Source organism: Trachypithecus francoisi, unplaced genomic scaffold (assembly GCF_009764315.1).
Source record: "Trachypithecus francoisi isolate TF-2019V2 unplaced genomic scaffold, Tfra_2.0 Lachesis_group21, whole genome shotgun sequence".
NCBI lineage: Eukaryota > Metazoa > Chordata > Mammalia > Primates > Cercopithecidae > Trachypithecus > Trachypithecus francoisi.
In genome coordinates, this window is record NW_022681467.1 from 28301392 (window position 1) to 28318908 (window position 17517).

The 17517-nt window shown below is 49.5% G+C and overlaps 1 protein-coding gene across 3 annotated transcripts in view; it reads left to right on the forward strand.

Annotated features, from left to right (window-relative positions):
- Positions 1–17517, forward strand: part of DNMT3B (DNA methyltransferase 3 beta) — a 51852-nt gene that overhangs the window by 30018 nt on the left and 4317 nt on the right. For all 3 annotated transcript variants that reach the window (XM_033186098.1, XM_033186099.1, XM_033186100.1), the window contains 12 exons: positions 2670–2777; positions 4022–4166; positions 6791–6916; positions 7042–7086; positions 8178–8257; positions 8582–8694; positions 10151–10334; positions 10937–11021; positions 12464–12609; positions 13136–13226; positions 13588–13736; positions 14659–14744. In XM_033186098.1, the coding sequence (XP_033041989.1) occupies positions 2670–2777; positions 4022–4166; positions 6791–6916; positions 7042–7086; positions 8178–8257; positions 8582–8694; positions 10151–10334; positions 10937–11021; positions 12464–12609; positions 13136–13226; positions 13588–13736; positions 14659–14744 (1358 nt within the window). The remainder of the gene's footprint in view (positions 1–2669; positions 2778–4021; positions 4167–6790; positions 6917–7041; positions 7087–8177; positions 8258–8581; positions 8695–10150; positions 10335–10936; positions 11022–12463; positions 12610–13135; positions 13227–13587; positions 13737–14658; positions 14745–17517) is intronic.

Genomic DNA, 17517 nt, shown 5'->3' on the forward strand with positions numbered 1-17517 from the left:
AGGCATCCTTAGGTGGCCTGCAGTTGGGTTTAGGGTCATCTGGTATCAGTTATGAAAAGGGTTTTTAGTAGAATTGGTTATTTCAGAGTCTCTTCATGATTGATATTAGCCATTTAAAATCTTTCTTGGTAATGAAATTTATCTGGGGAAGAGCTCTGTTGGGCATAACTAGGCTGTTTTGATTTTTACACTCTTTCAACAAAGATTTTTTTTTTTTTTTTGGGGGGATGGAGTCTTGCTCTGTTGCCCAGGCTGGAGTGCAGTGGTGTGATCTTGGCTCATTGCAACCTCCACCTCCCAGGTTCAAACGATTCTCCTGCCTCAGCCTCCTGAGTAGCTGGGGTTACAGGCGCCCGCCACCATGCCCTGCTAATGTTTACATTTTTAGTAGAGACTGGGTTTCCCCATGTTGGCCGGGCTGGTCTCCAACTTCTGACCTGAGATGATCCATCTGCCTCGGCCTCCTGTGGTGGGATTACAGGTGGAAGCCACCACGCCTGGCCTCAACAAAGATTTTAATCAGACAGAACTTTGCTGTGATGGTCTCTTAGAAGTAAATATTAGTCCCACCCTCAGAGCCCTGAGAGAGGCTAAGTTAGGTGCCTGAGGTCACTGGGCAAGTTGGAGTTGCAGCACCAGCAAGCCAGGCAGGATTGAAGGAAGGACTGCACCTTAATCCTCTCCCAGACATAAGTCAAATGCCAGTATTTACCATGTGAATACTGTGATTTTTCTCAACATGACATTTATTTTATTTTATTATTATTTTTTTTTGAGACGGAGTCTTGCTCTGACGCCCGGGCTGGAGTGCAGTGGCTGGATCTCAGCTCACTGCAAGCTCCGCCTCCCAGTTTTACGCCATTCTCCTGCCTCAGCCTCCGGAGTAGCTGGACTACAGGCGCCTGCCACCTCGCCCGGCTAGTTTTTTGTATTTTTAGTAGAGACGGGGTTTCACCGTGTTAGCCAGGATGGTCTCGATCTCCTGACCTCGTGATCCGCCCGTCTCGGCCTCCCAAAGTGCTGGGATTACAGGCTTGAGCCACCGCGCCCGGCCTCGACATGACATTTATATAAGGACTGCAACTGCATACGTAATACATACTGTGATTCTGTTCATCAGAGTGCACATACAGCCTCAAGCAGAGATTCTGTTTTTCCCACAAATTGAGCTACCAGGGGCCATTTGCCATGAGCGAATTCAAGTTTCCCAAGGGTTACAATAATATATTGGGTCTGGAGTCTCCCTTGTAGAAGAGACTCTGCATGCAGTTGGCTGCTGTGACCAGCAGAGGGAGCAGAAGGACAAGTCCTGGGCCCATTGCTGGCAGTGAGGCAGCTACTTCCAGGGATGGGAGAGCAGTAACTTCTGTCAAGTGAAGGAAGATGGATTGTTTGCAATTGCTTTGCCCCATTGAGACATAAAACGCACTTTGCAAGACAGAGACTGAGGCTAATACAATGCAGTGTGGGGCTGTCAGCATTAGGGGATGAGATGACAATATGGGACCTGGCTCTGGCCTGGGCGAGTGCCTGCTCAGCATGTGTGCGCTGTTTGGGTTGCATTGGAGCCATTGGGCGCTGGAACCAGCACTTGTGTTGGAGCGGTTTTTTTTACCCCTATCAGAGCCCCCCGGTATTTTCTCCCCAGTGGTGGTCACACCCCCACATAAAATGGAGGTTTGCATGAGTGTGAGCACTCTCTATGGAGAATAGAACCTTCCCTGTGTCTTTCAGTTTTTTTTTTTTTTTTTTTTTTTTAAGAGATGAGGTCCTCACTGTCACTCAGGCTGCAGTGCAGTGGCACTGTCATGGCTCATTGCAGCCTCAGTCACCTGGGCTCAAGCAATCCTTCCTTAGAGCAGCTGAGACTGCAGGTGCACACCACTGTGTTTGGTTCTTAAAATTTTTTGTACAGATGGGGTCTTGCTCTGTTGTCCAGGCTAGTTGAACTCCTGGGCTCAAGCGATCCTTCCAACTCCCACTCCCAGAGTGCTGGGAATATAGGCCTGAGCTACTACGTCTGGCCTTTCAGTTCTGATTAGCATCCCTGAATAGCCATTTTCTCTCTCACTGGCAACTCAGTCATTTCATGCTTGGTCTGAGGACTTGGTACATCAGGAGACTTGTGGAATATGGATTAAATCACAAGAACGAAAGTTAAATAATCACAATAAGTGAAAGGTGCTGACTGTGTCAAGCACTGTTTTCTAAACACATTCATTAGGTGAACTCATTTTAATAAAAGGGTAAAGAGTAAACAATTACCATGCTTAGGAAAGAAGGAATATGCACAAACCCCCGATGCTGGAGCATCCACAGAGAATATTAGGACTCAGCCTCAGGGTTCCACACCAGGGACACTTGCTTGTAAAATGTATACAAACACAGGGTTCACCTAATTGCCTTCATTCAGAGTATCCTCCTTTTCCACAGTGGGAGTGTCATAACTAACAAGTTTCTGGGTATCTGTGTGTTGAGACTCTGTCATTTCTATTTTTCTGCTATTTCCTTTCCTTCCTTTTAAATAGATATCTGTGGATTTGATCCCCAGGAATGGGCTCTTGGTTAAAGTGTATGAAAATCTTCTGCATCTGATGGACAACATTGTGATAGACATGGCACCTGGGACACACCTGTAGGTGGATGTTGATGATGTCTTTCTCTTTTAGGTCTCTGCAGACAAACTGGTGGCACTGGGGCTGTTCAGCCAGCACTTTAATTTGGCCACCTTCAATAAGCTCGTCTCCTATCGAAAAGCCATGTACCATGCTCTGGAGGTAACATGGGATGAGGGAATGAGGGCTAGGCCCTGAGAGCAGGGATGAAGGAATAGACCCACGGAAACCTAGCTCAGTGTTGCCAAGGGTGGTTTGGAGGGGACAGGTTGGCCAGGGAGGAGGTAAATGCCAACATAACATGATGGTCACCGGATTGGGCCATCCAACAAAGGGATCTGAGACATCCCAGCTGCCATTTGTTGGGACCACTAACTGAATCAGAAGGAAAGAGCATGGGCAGTTAGGGTGCAATATTCGTATCAGTGAATGTGCTTTTCCAGAGACCTCAGAGCCTCTTTTTTTTTTTTTTTTTTTTTTTTTTTTTTTTTGAGACGGAGTCTTGCTCTGTGGCCCAGGCTGGAGTGCAGTGGCCGGATCTCAGCTCACTGCAAGCTCCACCTCCTGGGTTTACGCCATTCTCCTGCCTCAGCCTCCCGAGTAGCTGGGACTACAGGTGCCCGCCACCTCGCCCGGCTAGTTTTTTGTATTTTTTTTAGCAGAGACGGGGTTTCACAGGGTTAGCCAGGATGGTCTCGATCTCCTGACCTCGTGATCCGCCCATCTCGGCCTCCCAAAATGCTGGGATTACAGGCTTGAGCCACCGCGCCCGGCCCAGAGCCTCCTTATGAGGGGTGGAGTTCACGGCAAGACGGCAATGGAGGCCGGCTGCCTTCTATCTGTGGGCCATCTTATCCCCTACGAACCATTACACCCTGTTTCTCCCTTCACCTTGATTTTTTTTTTCCCACCTTTGTTCAGCATTTAAGAGCCACCCTCTTCTCATTGCCAAAGGCTTCATTAGACACTGAAATCCTCATGGTCCTTCATGTTGGACACAAGTTAACATCCCCATCTTTAGGGAGATAAAACAAGAAATCTAGTGCCTTCTTATATTAGATACAGAGGAGATGAGGTAGTGCTGACTGGGGCTTCTGTATCTTGGTGGTAGAGTTAATTCTGATCTATCTGCCTTTTGAGAGGGAGGTGACCACTCACATTCTCTAGGGGGAAGAGATCCTATTTGGTGCCTGCATGAAAAGATTTAACCACAACCCCCCTTCCAAGGCCTCTCCCTGCACAGGCCCCTCCTTCCTCTGACACATACCGCAGCCCAGGACAGCTGTCTGGCTATGAAAGGGCCTAGTGTGAAGGGGAATGTAGGCCCTGGCTGGGGGAATCCCTGGGTGTGGCCTGGCGAGCACCCCCTCCCCACCCGCCATTCATCACAGACTCTGCCTTTGCAGAAAGCTAGGGTGCGAGCTGGCAAGACCTTCCCCAGCAGCCCTGGAGACTCATTGGAGGACCAGCTGAAGCCCATGTTGGAGTGGGCCCACGGGGGCTTCAAGCCCACTGGGATCGAGGGCCTCAAACCCAACAACACGCAACCAGGTGGGAATGAGTCCCCATGGCAGCACCTGCTGCCTCTGCTGGTGGGACCACTTCTTGGGAGAGTCAGCCACCCCTGCTGCCCCACACCCACCCAGCTTTCTAGCAGCTGGGCTCAACTCTGAATGTTGGAAAAATTGCAGGCATAAGAAGGCTGTGCCAGCCCTGTCTGGCTTCCCTGGCCACTTTCTTGCTGATGGTCATGTGCATATAATTTGTATTGAATCTAACATCTGTCTTGAAGTCAGGATGCAGTGTTGACTAGCAACTTTTTTATTAAAGGAAAAAAACAGTTGAGCTATGCTCATTCGAGAAAATTGGAAAGTGTTAAAGAAGAACCATATGCCACCTGCTAACATTTTGACCAGTACCATATTTCTCCCATTATAAGATAACTCTGGTTTCTAGAAATCCAGGACTTGTACAATCTATGCATTTAAAGGCCAGGCATAGTGGCTCACGCCTGTAATCCCAGCACTTTGGGAGGCTGAGGCGGGCAGATCGCTTGAGGCGAGTAGATCGAGCCCAGCCAGGACAACATGGTGAAAAATAGAAAAATTAGCCTGGTGTGCTTGGCATGTGCCTGTGGTCCCAGCTACCCGGGAGGCTGAGGTGGGAGAATTGTCCTGAGTCCAGGAGGCAGAGGTTGCAGTGCACCGAGATCGCACCACTGCATTCAAGCCTGGGCGACAGAGCAAGACCTTGTCTCAAAAAAGGAAACAGTCCATACATTTAATGTAATGTTTTTTCTGTTTTGTTTTGTTTCCGCCTCAAAAGTGGTTAATAAGTCGAAGGTGCGTCGTGCAGGCAGTAGGAAATTAGAATCAAGGAAATACGGTATTTCCTTCCCGTCTTTTGACTGTTCCCTGTTTTCTATGCACTTTCTTCTGATTTCTTTGCATATAAAATGGTCACTGGAAAAGAATCAAATTTCTTGAAGAGTCTATCTGAACTCCCCACTCTCCCTTCACATCCCACCCTCACAAATACCCTCCGGGTTAATATTGGGTTGCACATCCTTCCAGATTTTTCTGAACACTAGTTGGATTCCTGCTTTCCACTTTATTCATATTAATACTGTAAGCACTGTCTGTCATTTTGTCACGAAAGGGTCCTTATGATTTTTAATGGCTGTACAATTTTCTTTCCTAGGGTCAGAGTCAAATTTAACCACGTTCATTAAGATTTTCTGTATAGATGGAATAGAAATACAAATGGGTTTTACAAAATCCCATTTATAGAATGGGAGCCATATTATGTAATTAAAATTTTTTCTAGTAGCCTCACGAAAATTAAGAAGTGCTGGGCTTGGTGGCTCATGCCTGTAATCCCAGCACTTTGGGATGCAAATAACCATCTCTTGGATTTCCCAGCATTTTGGGACGCTGAGGTGGGCAGATTGCTTGAGCTCAGGAGTTCTAAGACCAGCCTGGGCAACATGGTGAAACCCTGTTTCTACAAGAAATACAAAATTAGCTGTGTGAGATGGTGTGTGCCTGTGGAGGTTGACGTCGGAAGATCACTTGAGCCCAGGAGGTCGAGGCTGCAGTTTGCTAAATCATGCCACTGCATTCCAGCCTGGGTGACACACTGAGAACCTGTCTCAAAAAAAAAAAAAAAAAAAAAGAAAGAAAAAAGGAGGCTGGTGCAGTGGCTCATGCCTGTAATTCCAGCACTTTGGGAGGCTGAGGCAGGCAGATCCCTTGAGGTCGGGAGTTCACCAGCCTGGCCAACGTGGCAAAACCCCATCTCTACTAAAATACAAAAATTAGCCAGGTGTGGTGCTGCATGCCTGTAAGAGGCTGAGGCAGGAGAATTGCTTGAACCCAGGAGGCAGAGGTTGCAGTGAGCCAAGATCCATGCCATTGCCTGGGCAACAAGAAAGGAACAAGTAAAATTAGTACAAACCATGATTTTTTTAGCACTAAATTTCCAAAATGTTAACATTTCAATATTCAGCTATTATAAAAACTGAGATAGTCTACATTTATAGTGCTGTTTTCAAAATTTCACTTATTTTATATATTTTACATATTACATATTTTACAGATCTCAATTTTGATGCTAAATTTGCAATGAAAATACTTGATCCGTATTAAGTATATACAGATTATTAACTAAATACAGATGTAGATGTTTAAACACAAATTAACTAAATTCATAAAACATACATTTGAGAAAGTAGACTCCTATGTCTAGGCTAGTCCTAGTTGACTCGCTTGTCAGTGTTTTAATTAACATTAAATACAGAATTCATTTCCTCACCAGTTTCAAGTTCTCAGTAGCCACCCCCATGCCTACTGCCCAGCATGTCAGATATCACAGACATAGGTATGTCAGGCTTTTAGCTTTGAATTGAGCTTTGCTCTTTGAGCTAAGTCATCTTTACCTCCTAGTTGTAGCCATTTAAAACCTTGTAAGCATGTGTTAAGAATCCTGGGTGCAAGGGGTTTTGAATGAGCTCCTGTTGTGAGTTGCCCATCAAGGGGCCATATACATTCAGTGTGGACCCCCTGTCATGCCCCAATTGCAGCTGGTACCCAGGCATAGCATGGGCTTGTCCTGGGCCCACATTCTCTCTGGACCCTCCTACCAAGCCACGGCTGCAGTCTAATTACCTTTCACAGAGAACAAGACTCGAAGACGCACAGCTGACGACTCAGCCACCTCTGACTACTGCCCCGCACCCAAGCGCCTCAAGACAAATTGCTATAACAACGGCAAAGACCGAGGGGATGAAGATCAGAGCCGAGGTGATTGTTGGGGACCCGCTACCTGGGATCATGGGGCAGATGGGAGGAGGACGCTGCAGACCAGGAATTGATCTGTAACTGGCTCCCTGACCTCATCCCATGCCTTCTTATTCTTTTCTCAATAGAACAAATGGCTTCAGATGTTGCCAACAACAAGAGCAGCCTGGAAGGTAACGCTCTCTCCCTCCCAGTCGTCCCCTTCACACCCTGGCTAGGGCTCTAGGCCTGCCTCGTCCTGGCTCATCCGCCCTGTCAGGGTTTAACCCAGAGCTCTGTTCCTTGACCTCAGGCCAAGGCCTATTTCTACTCCCTGCATCTTAGTTGCTAGTTTATGGAATGAATTGCCCAATTGTGCCCCTTAAGAGAAAGGGACAGGAAGGGTATGGTGAGGATGAAGGGAAGCCAGGCCATTTTGGCCGGGAGAACCATAACCTAAAACCAAGGTTGGTGGTATCATGAACTTCCCAAAGAATGGCAACTAACTAGCTTTTAGTCACTTGCCTACTGTCAGGTTAAATAGTCTGCTTGTCCTGGCTGGGGATTGCCACTGGATTGGATACTCTGGCCAGAATATACCTCATGGGATACAGAATGTGTGAGGATGAAGTCTCCCTTGCTTCCTTAACCCCCAGTTACTCCGTGTTGAATAGGAAAACACCACATCCCTGACCCAGAGAACCCAGGGAAGAGCTTCGGTTTAGAAATCCTATTCCCCAAGACTCACTCACCCATCTGGCTAGGTAGGGATGCTTGGTCATGGGTTTCATAAAGGTCCTATCTACCCAGCCAGGGATGCAACTCCATGCTGATTTGGTGATATGAAGGGAAGGCAGGGTTGTCTATTGGTTAAAGGACCTGGATTCTGCGATTACAGCCATTTGCTGTTTATAGGGTGTGGGCATGGGCAAGTCCTATCATGAGACAACAAGCCAATTGGAGTCACCACAAAATCCTTAGTGTCCCAGTATTTAAAGCTTCTCAAGGATTATCACACCAGGGAGGTCCCTCTGCTCAGCATTCTGCCTGACATCATCCTCCTGGGGCAGCCCCTTTCCCATCTTGATGTTCCCCATCTGTGAAGTAGGGATGCCACCTGGAAGCATTGTTGAAAGGCAGAAGCTGTGAGGCATGGCCTGAGGCGTGAAGAGTCCTTGGCAAGCAGCTGGCCTGGAGGAAAATCTTAGGAACCGAGAGACCCAGGCTTCAGCAACTGGGGTCAGGGCCTCAATTGCCACAAGTCACAACCCTGTTTTTCTTACAGATGGCTGTTTGTCTTGTGGCAGGAAAAACCCTGTGTCCTTCCACCCTCTCTTTGAGGGGGGCCTCTGTCAGACATGCCGGGTAAGTCCTCTACTGCTGCTCTGGACCTTCCTGCCCTTGCCTCCTCCAACTCCCCTGTCCTTCCCAGCAGCACCTGTGTGGAGCCTCAGTGAAGCCCACTCATCCTAGCTGCCTTGCACTCCGCCTCTGGGGCAGGACAGGGGAGAGCTATCGTAGAGGCCAGAGGCACACAGGTCACAGCCAGTCGTCCTTTTAAAGGACACCAAGCCACCAGCAGTGTGTTCTGCGGCTGTATCATAGGGCCTCCACCACTCCACCAGCAAGCCGGCAGGGCCTGGCCTTCTCTGGTCTCCGATTTCACTGGTGTTTCTCTCTGGCTGCCAGGATCGCTTCCTTGAGCTGTTTTACATGTATGACGACGATGGCTATCAGTCTTACTGCACCGTGTGCTGTGAGGGCCGAGAGCTGCTGCTTTGCAGCAACACGAGCTGCTGCCGGTGAGCACTGAGCCCTGTGGGCAGGATGTGGGTGGGCCCCCAAGGCTCCTATGTTCCTGCAGTCTGCAGACAGCTGCCTGTTGAATGGAATCCTAGGCATGGGAATAGGGAGCTAATTTGCCCTGGAAGCAGCATACAGGGTTTATGTTTGGTGGTGGCCGTGGTTGTAGCATAATTGGAGTAGAGCCCGTGTGTAGGAAAGGGCTCTTTTTTTTGAGACAGGGTCTCACTCTGTTGCCCAGGGTGTACAGTGATGTGATCATAGTTCACTGCAGCCTCCAATTCCTGTGCTCAAGCAATCCTCCCATCTCAGCCTCCTGAGCAGCTTGATTATAGGCACATGCCACCACACCTAGCTAGTTCTTTTTTTTTTTTTTTTTGTGGTGGAGTCTTGCCCTGTCACCCAGGCTGGAGTGCAGTGGCACAATCTTGGCTCACTGCAACCTCTGCCTCCAGGGTACAAGCAATTCTCATGCCTCAGCCTCACAAGTAGCTGGAATTTTAAGTGTGCAGCACCACGCCCAGGTAATTTTTGTATTTTTAGTAGAAACAGGGTTTCACCATGTTGACCAGGCTTGTCTTGAACTCCTGACTTCAGGTAATCCACCTGCCTCAGCCTCTCAAATCCCAGCACTCCCAAGGTTCTGGGATTACAGGCGTGATCCACCATGCCTGGCCTATTTTTTTGTAATAAATAAAAAGTGTAATAAATGCTGCCTAGGCTGATCTCAAATCCCTGGGCTCAAGCCATTCTCCTACCTCAGCCCACCCCCCAAAGCCCCGGGGTTATAGATGTGAGCCACTGCACCCAGCTAGAAGTGCTCTTAATAGGCCAAGAGCATCCCAGCACTTTGGGAGGCCGAGTCGGGTGGATCACGAGGTCAGGAGATCGAGACCATCCTGGCTAACACGGTGAAACCCCGTCTCTACTAAAAAATACAAAAAACTAGCCGGGCGAGGTGGTGGGCGCCTGTAGTCCCAGCTGCTCGGGAGGCTGAGGCAGGAGAATGGCGTGAACCCGGGAGGCGGAGCTTGCAGTGAGCCGAGATCCGGCCACAGCACTCCAGCCTGGGTGACAGAGCGAGACTCCGTCTCAAAAAAAAAAAAAAAAAAAAAAAAAAAAAAAAAAAAATAGGCCAAGAGCATGAGGGAAGGGGATGAGAAGAGCATCAGGGAAGGCTAACTCCCTGGTTTGCCAGTTGGCCTATAATCCAAAGTGTCCATGGAATGAAGTAGGTTGTTGGGAGAGCATTTCTGATTAAGGGGGTTGGGGTATCCAAGGAAGATGTCAGTGAAGCCCGTACTGCACAGGGCCCTGCAGGCTATGCTGTTAAGCAGCCAACCCTAGGTAAACTTTCAGGAGGGGGTGGGCATTTCCCTGTGGAAGTGGTAAGGGGGTGGCACAGGAGACCAACTTGATGACAGAGGCATCCCTTCTCCCTGCCACTGGGTCCAGGTGCTTCTGTGTGGAGTGCCTGGAGGTGCTGGTGGGCACAGGCACAGCGGCCGAGGCCAAGCTTCAGGAGCCCTGGAGCTGCTACATGTGTCTCCCGCAGCGCTGTCATGGCGTCCTGCGGCGCCGGAAGGACTGGAACGTGCGCCTGCAGGCCTTCTTCACCAGTGACACGGGCCTTGAATACGTAAGCCACAGGCTCCCGCCTCTACCACCACAGATCCCAGGGGCACAGAGTGTTGGAACGCTCTGGAATTCTCAGAGAAGGAGTAATAGAAGTAAAGACATAATGTACAAGTGGAACCTCTCGGAGCCTCAACGGCTGACAGACTTGGCACGTTGACAGCTCCTCTGCACGGTTTTCACCCGTGCCAGGGTTCACTCCCTCCTTGCCGGCTTGTCAGTATATGGATTTTCAGGGACCCGATGAAGAAATGGTTGTAGCCTTCTGAGTTAGCAGAGCTGAGGGGGAAGGAAATAGTAGAAATGAATTTTCTAGTTCTTAGAGGCAGGCCCTAGGCCTTTCCTATCTGGGGTGATACCTTTTCATGTGTGCATCTGTGATTACATATCTGGCTCATGTCCAAGGATAAACTGACCATGCCTTGCCAAATGCAGGCTCCTGTGCTACATACTGTCTCCCCAATCCCCATCAAGGCTTCAGTGGGCTTTTTGCAGTGCCTATGGCAAGGTTTGAAGCCCTCTGAACAGAGTCAGCCTGCCCCTCCCTCAGAGCTTGAGTCTTTCCCCTGTGCCTTCACCAGCATGACCTCCTTCCTTACCTGGCAGGAAGCCCCCAAGCTGTACCCTGCCATTCCTGCAGCCCGAAGGCGGCCCATTCGAGTCCTGTCATTGTTTGATGGCATCGCGACAGGTAAGTTGGGGTATACCTGGAGATGCTCTGCTGTCCTGTCACAAGGGGGTAGCCAGGGAGTCAGAAGGCATGGTTAGGGTGTCTGACATCCGTGGCAAGAAATATCCCTGGGGGTCGCCAGCTCTGAAAAAATCCCTGTCTCCTTGTTCCTCTCCACCTTCTCAGCCACCTTGCAGTCTTGGTCATTGAATTTTATTTCATTTATTTTTATTCTTATTTTTTTTTTTTTTTTGAGACGGAGTCTTGCTCTGTCACCCGGGCTGGAGTGCAGTGGCCAGATCTCATCTCACTGCAAGCTCCGCCTCCCGGGTTCCCGCCATTCTCCTGCCTCAGCCTCCCGAGTAGCTGGGACTACAGGCGCCCGCCACCTCGCCCGGCTAGTTTTTTGTATTTTTAGTAGAGACGGGGTTTCACCGTGTTAGCCAGGATGGTCTCGATCTCCTGACCTTGTGATCCGCCCATCTCGGCCTCCCAAAGTGCTGGGATTACAGGCTTGAGCCACCGCGCCCGGCCTATTCTTATTTTTTTTTTGGTGACGGAGTCTGGCTCTGTCTCCCAGGCTGGAGTGCAGTGGCCGGATCTCAGCTCACTGCAAGCTCCGCCTCCCGGGTTTACGCCATTCTCCTGCCTCAGCCTCCCGAGTAGCTGGGACTACAGGCACCCGCCACCTCGCCCGGCTAGTTTTTTGTATCTTTTAGTAGAGACGGGGTTTCACCGTGTTAGCCAGGATGGTCTCGATCTCCTGACCTTGTGATCCGCCTGTCTCGGCCTCCCAAAGTGCTGGGATTACAGGCTTGAGCCACCGCGCCCAGCCCATTTATTTATTTTTTTGAGATAGAGTCTCCCTTTGTCACCCAGGTTGGAGTGCAATGACATGATCTGTGCTCACTGCAGCCTCCACCTCCCAGGTTCAAGTGATTCTCTTGCCTCAGCCTCCCGAGGAGCTGGAATTACAGGTGTCCGCCACCACGCCCAGCTAATTTTTATATTTTTAGTAGAGACGGGGTTTCTTCATGTTGGTCAGGTTGGTCTCGAACTCCTGACCTCAAGTGATCTGCCCACCTTGGCATCCCAAACCGCTGGCATTAGAGGCGTGAGCCACCGTGCCCGGGCAGTCTTGGTCATTTTAAAAGGACGTACATCTTAGCTGTTACACTTTATTTTTTGTTATGTGCAGTTATCTTGAAATTGATTTTCATTCCACATGCATAAGTATAATTGGAGATAAATTAGGCAACAACTACTGCTATCTCTGGTTTTGGTTCCCTTCTTTTCCTGCTATACTGAGTTTACACAGCCAATATGTGTGGTGCGTTTACAGCCTTTGCTGGATTGAACGCATGTGGCGCAGTCATGAGAAATTGTTCGTTTTACCATAGCAGGGAGCGGAGGAAATGATGTGCTTAGTCATTTATGCTTCTGTGTCTCCCTGGCCCCCATAGGCTACCTAGTCCTCAAAGAGTTGGGCATAAAGGTAGGAAAGTACGTCGCCTCTGAAGTGTGTGAGGAGTCCATCGCTGTTGGAACCGTGAAGCACGAGGGGAATATCAAATACGTGAACGACGTGAGGAACATCACAAAGAAAAATGTGAGGGCAGTCTGGATCTTGTGGGCCTTGTCTCTTCGTTTCCCCCAGTCCTCCACATCCTGAAACCCGCATGTAGGCCCCATCCCCGAGACCCTAGAAAAAATAATTGAAATCTTGTGGGACTCTTAAGCCTTAGGTTAGGGTCGGAAGTGGAGTTGGTGACCAAGCGAGATTCTATTTTTTTCTGGAGACAGTCTCACTCTGGAGTGCAGTGGCATGATCTCAGCTCACTGTAACCTCTGCCTCCTGGGTTTAAGCGATTCTCCTGCCTCAGCCTCCCAAAGTGCTGGGATTACAGGCACCTGCCACCATGCTGGGCTAATTTTTATATTTCTAGTAGAGATGGGGTTTCTCCGTGTTGGCCAGGCTAGTCTCAAACTCCTGACTTCAGGTAATCCACACCTCCTTCAGCTTCCCCGGGATTACAGGTGTGAGCCACTTCGTCCAGCCCCAAACAAGATTCTAGAAGTGGGACCAGCTCTCTTTCCCTCTGTCCACACCCTCATTCTGACTCTGTCTCTCTCAGATTGAAGAATGGGGCCCATTTGACTTGGTGATTGGCGGAAGCCCATGCAACGATCTCTCAAATGTGAATCCAGCCAGGAAAGGCCTGTATGGTGAGCATCCTTCTCTCTCTGGCAGTCCCTGGAGAGCCTATGTCACCTGACCCCTGACCACTGGCCCAGGTGGAGTGGCCTGAGAAGGAGCCCTTTGCTTCTGGCCAAGTTACTGGCAGCGTCAGGGGCCTGTTGGTGCTGCCTACGCTCCGTAGTAAATCCTCAGCCCACAAGGGAAATACCCTAGTAAATAGTGCCCTGCCGCTGCCTGTGTCCCTGCTGTCATTCAGGTGGACATAGACTGGTAGGCATCGGCCTTAACTGTCAGGAGGCCATTGGGAACCTGTTGGTCTCAGGGGATGCGGTGGGTTGGGCTGGAGGTTTCAAATGAACCCTGCACTGTCATCTTTTCTGAGCACAGAGGGTACAGGCCGGCTCTTCTTCGAATTTTACCACCTGCTGAATTACTCCCGCCCCAAGGAGGGTGATGACCGGCCGTTCTTCTGGATGTTTGAGAATGTTGTAGCCATGAAGGTTGGCGACAAGAGGGACATCTCGCGGTTCCTGGAGGTGAGGGAATCTGGGGACCTGATTGTCACACACAGCCTGGGCAGGGAAAGCGCTGCTGGCAGTGATGATTGGTGGGTGTTGCCAACGTTGGGAATGACTTTCCCATTCTTGGTCTGGCTAGATCCAATAGTGAGGGATTCAGTGGGTTCTCTTAGTACATGGAAAATATTTTTTTTGAGACGGGGTCTTGCTCTGTTACCCAGGCTGAAGTACAGTGGCATGATTACAGCTCACTGCAGCCTCAAACAGCTGGGCTCAGGCTCCCAAGTAGCTGGGACTACAGGGGCATACCACCATGCCCAGCAATTTTTGTATTTTTGGTAGAGACGGGGTCTTGGTATGTTGCACACCCTAGTCTTGAACTCCTGGACTCAAGCGATCCCCCCACCTCCCAACGTGTTGGAATTAGAGATACAGCTATGAGCCACCATGCCCTGCAAGTACAAGGAAAATAATTGATCTCTAATCTCGGCCCAACTCTTTGAAGTCAGAAATGATGAAACCATCATCTGCTGTTACGGACTCATGAGATTTGACTCAATTTTTTACTCATTTTTGATAGGAAAACTGCTTTAGACCAGGCATGGTGGTGCATGTCTGCAGTCCTAGCATTTTGGAGGCTGAGGTTGGAGGATCACTTGAGCCCACTGTGTATCATATTTTGTAATAATCTGGCATGTCCCAGGGGATACCGTCTCAGAATCTACAGGTTTGACCTTATCCCTTTACCTACCATTAGCATAGTATGAGGGCGTTCACCATGTCCTCTAGCCAGCCTCCTGATGGCAGTTGGTCTTTTCTTTGTTTTGGAGGATCCGTGCCTCTTCCGTAGTCAGGGAATAGCCCTGTCACCTGCAAAGGTCTGGTTGACACTGGAACTCTAATAATGGGCTCCTAACAGCAACCTTCTTTGTCCCTGCAGTGTAATCCAGTGATGATTGATGCCATCAAAGTTTCTGCTGCTCACAGGGCCCGATATTTTTGGGGCAACCTACCTGGGATGAACAGGTAACAAAGGGCTCTTGGTGGGTCAGGTAACAGCCAAGTTAAATATGTGATAATAAGCTCTGACATTCAAGCCTTCCTAGAAAGATCTGGCTCTGCTGAGAAACAGTTAGGGTTTCAGACCACCTGTGGTCTTCCGGGTTGATCCCTGTTAAGATGTTCAGCAAGTACCTGGGAATCTCTTCAGGAGTTCCACTCTTACCTGTTGTAAGCTGCCGATGGACCCGACCTTCAAAGTCCCAGGTGGCTGGGCGCGGTGGCTCACGCCTGTAATCCCAGCACTTTGGGAGGCCGAGGCTGGAGGATCGCTTGAGCCCAGGAGTTCTAGACTAGCCTGGGCAACAAAGTGAGACCCCGTCTCTACAAAAAAATAAAGAAAAATACAAGTCTCATGTGCTGTAGCCAGACTGTGTACCTCCTTCCTGCCAGGGATCTCTCAAGACTTGAGCTTGTTGATGCTCCTGCCCTTCACTTCTCCTCGTTGCTGTAGGGACAGCCGACTGGAAATGGAAGTAGATTGTTGTTAGCGGTGCCTTTCCTCCTGCCCCGGAGATGAAGCGATCTTGGCCAGGCTCGTGGTGACCAACCAGGTGGCAGAGCTGCTATGACAAACAAAAGCCCGAAGACTATGTCCCTCACATTCTCATCACCAGGAGCATTTCATATTTTGTTATATACTAAAAACAGCAGTCTTCTTCAGACACGCTGAAAGCCACAAAGCAGCTTTGCTGAGGATTAATTATCTCCTCTATATGTGGTTTCAAGGAGAACTTGCTAATTGAGATGTAAAATGTGATGGTAATGTGACATCTCAGACTTGCAAATAAGTTGAGCTTAAAACATTCTCCTGTAGAAGGAGGCGTGGAAACATAATAACCTTCCGCCACTTAGTGAAGTGTGGACAGAGGTGAGGGTCCTGGGGTAGCTTGGAAGATTTTTGTTGACCACTTTGCCCATGTACTTGGTTAGGCAGCCAGTCTTAGGATACCATTTCTGTGTCTGGAATGAAATGGGTTAATGCCTTCAACATTTAAGCTCCCAGTAGGCCGACACTGTTATGCTGTTGCCATTTTCATGGTTAAACACATCGTGTCTATCTCGGCTTTCATGATAATGACATGCTAAAGGGGGAGGGAGAGAAGACAATGATTTGGGGTTTATTGCTGGTGGATGGGCATTGGAAGGGAAGGCTTCTCATTTTGGAGAGGGCCCTAAGTGAAGGGATGGACCCATGCAGTTATTAGAGTACTGCAGGTGGAAGGAAGAGGGTCTGGGATGATGGGAAACATCCCCAGACCAGCTCAGAGCACCCTAGGTGGGGTGGCTGGGAGAGAAGGGCCAAGTAACTTGGACCTTAATGTGGTACCGCTGAAATCACTTTGACATGGGAAGTTCCAGATGAGACGAATTGTGTCTTAGGTTCATGGTAGTTTCTGGGTGGATTGTAGACAACAGCAGGATGTAGTCGGGAATGGGGAGAGAGCGAGGTGACCAGACTGCTCAAAGAAGGAGAGATCACTGATGATGATGTTGTGCCCCAGGAGGTGCCATCCATAAAGAATACAGTGTGAGTGGTGGCCCCTGGAGTTTGCAGCACAGCAATCCTGTGACTTAGCAAGGAGGGGTCAGATTCAGCATATCTGGAGGGTAGGACATTTGCTGATGCATTGGATGTGTAGGCTGTGAGGTGGAAGGATCAGTGAGGCCTGACGCAGATCTGACGCTGTGACTAAGCTCTGCAGGCTGATACGATGGGTGGCACACCAAGCATCATTTAGGGGACAGACCCAAGTCATGTGGCTTGTTTAGAGCTTAACCTTACAGTCAGCACAAGGTGGGGCTGTGCAGTGTCCTTTTCTTCTGGGCCCTCAGCTCCCTTGGGTCCATGGCGGAGGTAGGAGTGGGGATAGAGGTGGCATTTGAAGCCTGGCAGCTGAGGTCAAGGAAATCCATCAGTCTAGGGGAAATATGTGTTGTGATTTCCTCAGCTCCTCTTGTAGGCACGGTTCCCGTTCTCATGCCTGAGTTGTTTGGCCTTGACGTTCCTAACACAGGTTACTGTGGCCGTCCCTGCGTCCAGTCCTCTTGCCTGGGTTTCTGTTCTGGAGCTGCTCAGCTACTTTCAGTTCTAGCCCTCACCCTTCTTAGTCATCTGTTTGCCTCTCTCTGCATTTGCAAAATAGTTTTCAAGGGTGAAAGTTAAAGGGGTGCTTGGTCTTTTTTTTTTTTTTTTTTAACCTTAAGAGATAGGGTCTGTCTCCCAGGCCTCCAACTCCTAGGCTTAAGCGATCCTCCTGCTTTGAACTCTCAAATTGCTGGGATTAAGGGTAGGAACCACTGCAGCCGGTTGCCATTCACTTTTAAAGCCTCCTGAGGCTGTATCCCCAGCAGTGAGCCACCAAACCGTGGGTGTGATATGATAATTGTATCAGGTAGACCCACAAAAATCTATTCCAAGCTCCTCACTTTAAAATAGACAGGAAGCCCAAAAGGGTAATGTGACTTGGAGCAGTGGAGCTGGGACGTGAGGTTTCTCCTGCCCCGCTCCCGTGCAGTGTTCCTGCTCAATGGGAACCTGACTTTGAAGTCCAGGCAGGGGAACATGACCTCCTGGATGCTGGGCTGTCCCCGCTGGGGCAGCCCATCCTTGGCTTTGGCACACAGGCTTGTGCTCATGTCAGGATCGTTTTCATCATTTATTTGTAGCAAGTTCACCGCGAGGGCATATCTCTGCAACATATGCCCTCACTCCCACCTTGTGCCTAGCAGAGGACCC